Here is a 5648-nt window from a genome sequence, read left to right as displayed (position 1 = left end):
AGTATTTCCTCACTATGTTCCCTTTTCTCCGTTTTAGAATAGTCATGTCTGTCTGTGCCTTTGTATATGGGAAGTATGTAGTCTGCTATTTCATTTTGACTTTATAGGGAATTATAGTTAAGAGATTATATGAGTCTCAGAAGATAATTTGAACTTTGAACTTTCAAACAGTGTTGATACTGTGATAGACTAAGGAACTTTGAAATTGAACTAAACACATTTTGCATTATGATATGGCTACAAGCCTATGGAGACCAGGGAGTAGAATGTGTGGTAGTTGGAATAAAAACGGCCCCTGTAGGTTTACAGGGAGGGGCACTAGTAGATGTGGCCTTGTTGGAGTAGGTGTGGCTTTTTTGGAGGAAGTGTGTCACTAGGGGATGGGCTTTTTAGGTCTTAAAATCTCAGAAGCCTAGGCCCAGTGGGTCTCTTCCTGCTGCCTGCAGATCCAGATGTAGAACTCTCAGCTACCTCTCCAGCACCATGTCTGCCTGCATGCTGACACGCTTCCCCCATGATGAAAATGCACTATACCCATTACAATTATAATGGATAATTTTAAGCCAGCCCAATTAAATGTTTTCTTTTATAAGAGTTGTGATCATGGTGTTTCATCGCACCAATAAAGCCCTAACTACAACAAAGGTCTTAAACCTTAGGTGAACCAAACTTCTGAGGTTTAGATAAATTGACATGGCCCCAGACTGCAGTAGATAAATGCTACTCTTAGTCTTAATCAGAAAAGCTTCTCTTTGCAGTGAGAGCAGTGGTTGGATAGACATGGCTACTTAAGATGCTTAGAATAAACGATGGTTTAGTGCTCAGTTATAAACAAGCCTCTCTAAGGCTCAGGGAGGTCTTCTTTTATTTTTACTCCATTTATTTATTTGTTTACTTGTGTGTGTGTGTGTGTGTGTGTAGTGTGTTAGTTAGTATTTATGTACATATACCTTGTATATGTGCAGAGGTCCCAGGACAACATTTCAAGAGTTGGTTCTCACCTTCTACTGTGTATATTCCAGACATCAAATTCAAGTCGTCTGGCTTCATGGCCAGTGCTTTTACCTACTGAATCATCTCATCAGACCCTGATTTAAGTACAAATGTCATGTGCCATTCTGACTGGTTTTGGTCCTTCATAAATAATGGTTAGTTTGGTATAAGAAATTTATCAACTTCAGTTATATTTTCTAACAAGAGCTGATTTAATTTCATAGACTGATAGTCAAACTCTCCTGATGATGTTTTCCTCATAAAGGAAATAATATTTAGAGACAAGACCTATGGCTACTTAGAGAAAAATACAAGATTATTATCAAATGTCATGATTCCTATACGTAAGGCTGAATTATAATGTAATGAGCCCCAGGTCAAAATAATTATCAGTTCTCCATCTTACTTGATATTCTTTAAAATTCTTCAACATTCAATGACATGTAACTGCCCATGAGTTTTTCCCAATAACTGATCACTTGGTTGCGTACTGTGATTGCTTATTAATTTCAAGTTGAAGGCAGTGCTTTCTTCACCAGGTAAGAGAACAAAACCTCATAAATTATGTAAAAGCTTATATACAAAACAGAAGTAAATAGTGCCATAATTCTAGCATATTCCAAATGAATCTCAACACAGCTTATAACAGCGGTCCAGTTAACCTACTGTCCCATCCTGTCTTTGGCATGCAGCCCTGGTTTGAAGCATACATTTAGAATGCACTTCTAAACAGCTGGTGTTCCCAGGCCGTGGATGTATTTCAGTCAGTGCTTTTCTCTCATATTTTACTTCCTAAGAAAGGTACATTCTGCCACTAACCCACAAGGAGACCACAAATCTCTGTTTCAAGAATCTTCTTAGTTCCTTCTGTTCAAATCTGACATCTACTATTCCATTCCATGAACTCAATGAGACCATGTCAGATAATCAACCTGAATATTTTTCTAGATTGAAGCCAGATACTATTCCTATGTTTCATAATTTAGAGACACATATCTTCTCCATGGTCCCCATTGAAGTCCATTTCTTTTGACTTCACCCTGATCTTTGATCTCCAATGAAGTCATCCTCACAGATGTTCTTAGATTTCCAGGAACTAGTCTCTATTTATCCTTGGTTAGATAAACTGTGTTGGAATCACATACTAATTTTTGGATATCTACTTGGGAACTCCCACAGGATATTCATCTCACAGTTCATACTGTGATCTGATACCTGTCACCAAAGGGTTCAAACAAAATTTCCAGTTTAGTTTCCTGGTCCCAGAAAGGATTACTATAGCTAACCAATAGGTGCTTCAAGGCCTAAGAGAGTCATTCAGATATAACAATGGCAATATTCCTTACTAGATATTTCTGAATGACTCTTCATTCTGTCTTTTCTACAGAATAGTTAGGTCCTGATCACCATGTTCTTTATTCTTCGATCACTGAGGAAACATGTCTATTTGGGAAATCAAGACAAAGAACACTGTTTTGACTCATCTGAAGACAGAATCACCATGAGCTCCTGACATGCCTTTCTCGCTTACCTATCTGAAATGGTGTCAGATTCATCCCCCCAAGCGCCCTACACACTGCATATGGAAGAGGTGCCCACACTCAGCAGCCGCTGGGCCACTACTAATAAAGGTAGTAGCTTGCTGCCCTTCTCTGGGCTTTGGCAACATAAGTAAGAGTTTTAACCTTTTGTACATGAACAGATAAACCTGTGGTGTGAAGTTAGAGGAAGCATGGTATAGTTCAAGTACTTACAGAATTTTATCAGTCATCCTGGCAGGCACTTCTGAAATAAGTGATATCAATACTGACTGTGATAAGGAACTCTGTTTTTAAAAGTCGCTCACATTTCATCATGACTAAAAATAGATCAACCTCATTTCCACCACTATGCTTTATATCATTCAAATATGCTTGTTTAAATAGCTGGGTAGAGAAATGAAAAGAAATAAATCACTCATTCTTGTAAAACAAGAATAAAGTAAACTAAGATATTTGGGCTCCGTTTTCTCTCTAAAGAAAAGAGGGAATGAGAGTGGCTGTGATTTCTGGGCCAAACCCCGAAGTTAATTCCTGCTGTTTCCACAACAGCACTGGTAGACACTGGAGCCCAGTAGGCCCAGACACTTAGAGCTAGGAGTTCCTGGGTAGCAGAGGAATTCTGTGCACACAGGCAAAGCAGAGGCGATTGCTCACACATTGCTTACTGTTGTGGTTTGTTTATTGATCTTTATTTAAAGATAAAAATCCTATCTGTGAATATCCATGACCTATTTTCAACATTAGTTCTTTGCCAGGTACTCTGTGATGAGCTGGAGACACAGAGACGAAGCCGAGTCCATCCCCATACAGGAGGAGGCAGCATATGACTAAGCAGAACAGCAAGATGAGGTTATACACTACTGTGACACCACTTCCAAGGGCTATTAGAACCAAAGAGAACACAGGAGCCCTTCTTCAGAGGCAGTGACTGAAGGTAAGGGAAGTGACAAAACCTTTTTCACAGCTGTAGCTGAGTTGGCTGGCTGCCATTAGGGTTGATTTTATTTGTTTTTGTTTGTTTGTTTGTTTGTTTGTCTGTTTGTTTTTTCTAACAGGCTTATTATTGTTGTTATTATTATTATTGTATCATTTTCCTACTTCTCTTTGTTCCCCACAACCTTCCCATACAGCTACATTTGTTCTTTAAATTCATAGCCTCTATTTCTTTAGTTGTTACACACACACACACACATAAATACACAAATACAACTTGCTCAGTGTATAATTTCAGAGATCACTTGGTACTGGATAACCAACATAAACAACTGGCATGTGGAGTTCTTCCCTGGGGAAGACTATTTCTCCTGTTCTAAGCATTCGCCAGTTGCCATGGTTCTTTTTGTCTAGAGTTAAGACATCAACAGCATCAATGGATATGCTAAGATGGAAGGGGTAATGCCACTGGTTTTATATGGTGGTGTCTTTATTCCCAGCACTTGAGATGTAAATATAGGCAGGTCTGGGTGTGGTGTCTACTTAGAAAGTTTGAGGCTAGGGCTATATAGTGAGACACTGTCTGAAAAAGGATGTGTTTGTGAGGGCTTCTCCAGTTCCCAACCAAGTAACTTTAACATTCTGGAACCATCTTGGTTAAAGTGCGTAGGTTAAACATGCACTTCAGAGAGAGCCACCTCACTCCTCATGCCTGCTTCACTTGTGTGGATGGTTACATGCACCAAACTCAACTGAAATAGCACCTCTCTTCCCTTTCCCAGCCTTGGACCTCAGTCTTGCATTAATTAGTCTTAATCCTCATTTGTTCTCACTCAAAGCATAGTAAAGAATAATGTCCTTTTTATATATAATTTATTTTCTAAGTAAAAAAAAAATCTTTTGGTATATTCTTGAGTAACCTCCAGTACACTTTGCTAAAAATTCTAGAAATGAGGGTACTGTGGGAATCCAAAATATTCACAAATATTGAAAATGCTTACCCCTAACAGGTGTCTTTTCTTTACAGTCAAGTGATGATAAACTTCTTAAAAGCTGTATATGTCACACACACACACACACACAACTCAATTTAATAGACACTTTCAAAAGAATTCTTGAAGAAGAGTGTGCCTGTTTCTAAGAATTTTTACTTAGTGCTGTTTAGTCTGAACATAACTTCCCTATTTTCAATTAACCCAAATGCAGCCTACTCAGATGACAAAATATGTGACTGTGGCCTATGACCCAACAGAGCAAAAATGTTCTCCAGTTATAAATATTCATGACGTAGCCATCTGTATTCTGACCTTCCCACATGTTAGTGATGATAGGGTGTGTTTGGCAGGAACTTAATCTGACTTTATTAATTTGACTATTTTCCTAGTAGTAATCGTTTATTAACAGGCCTTTACTTTATTTCATAATCATTTTCTTCCATCTTAATTTTAAAATAATTCTAACAACTGCCTAGAGTGATAACTGTTTTCTTTAACTGAGCTATAACTCAGACCTTGGGACAACCTCATTAATGATCATAGTTTCCTTTTTAATGCTACTCCTGTCTACAGCATTTCCCTACTGATTAGCTTCTCGATACTACACATTTATTAAATGCAGGCAATTATGAAGACTAGGTTACAAAGTGCTTCAGTAGCGCAAGGAGGTGCTGCTTCTCTCAAATGACACACACAGCAATGGCAAACTTGGGTTTTAGGAAGGACAATGCTTGGTGACTGTTGGTGTCGATGGTGGTCCACCATTTGTGGCTGTCAGAGAAGGTTGTAGTTTGAAAGCTCAGCAATGCAGCTGCCATTAGCCCAAAGAGAACTTAATGGAAGTTCCTTTTTGAAATCTGAAGCTTGCATAGGTGATGTGTTTATAAAAAGAAAAACAGAAAAGTAATATGTTCTATGAGGGTGTAGCCAGGTATGTGGGAAGGAGGGGTCTCAGTGGGCCCATGCCAAGGCATCCCTTCGCCCTGAGGGACCAGCCACATGACGGTATAGTATAGAATAGAAGAATAGAATTTATTCAGGGCATGGGGAGGGGAGTTGAGAGGGTAGTAGAGGCAGAGAAAGGGAGAGAGAGAGAGAGAGAGAGAGAGAGAGAGAGAGAGAAGAGAGAGAAGAGAAGAGAAGAGAAGAGAAGAGAAGAGAAGAGAAGAGAAGAGAAGAGAAGAGA

General features: G+C 38.9%; 1 protein-coding gene across 1 annotated transcript in view; it reads left to right on the top strand.

Moving 5' to 3' along the window:
* The first annotated feature begins 2533 nt into the window (after window positions 1–2533).
* Fam81b (family with sequence similarity 81 member B) overlaps window positions 2534–5648 on the top strand; it is a 104253-nt gene continuing 101138 nt past the window's right edge. Inside the window, exon 1 of the mRNA XM_028760087.1 lies at window positions 2534–2624. Within this exon, the coding sequence (XP_028615920.1) occupies window positions 2534–2624 (91 nt within the window). The remainder of the gene's footprint in view (window positions 2625–5648) is intronic.

The sequence above is a fragment of the Grammomys surdaster genome, unplaced genomic scaffold (assembly GCF_004785775.1).
Source record: "Grammomys surdaster isolate TR1022 unplaced genomic scaffold, NIH_TR_1.0 126391, whole genome shotgun sequence".
NCBI classification, from domain to species: Eukaryota; Metazoa; Chordata; class Mammalia; order Rodentia; family Muridae; genus Grammomys; species Grammomys surdaster.
This window is presented reverse-complemented; position numbering and strand designations above follow the sequence as displayed.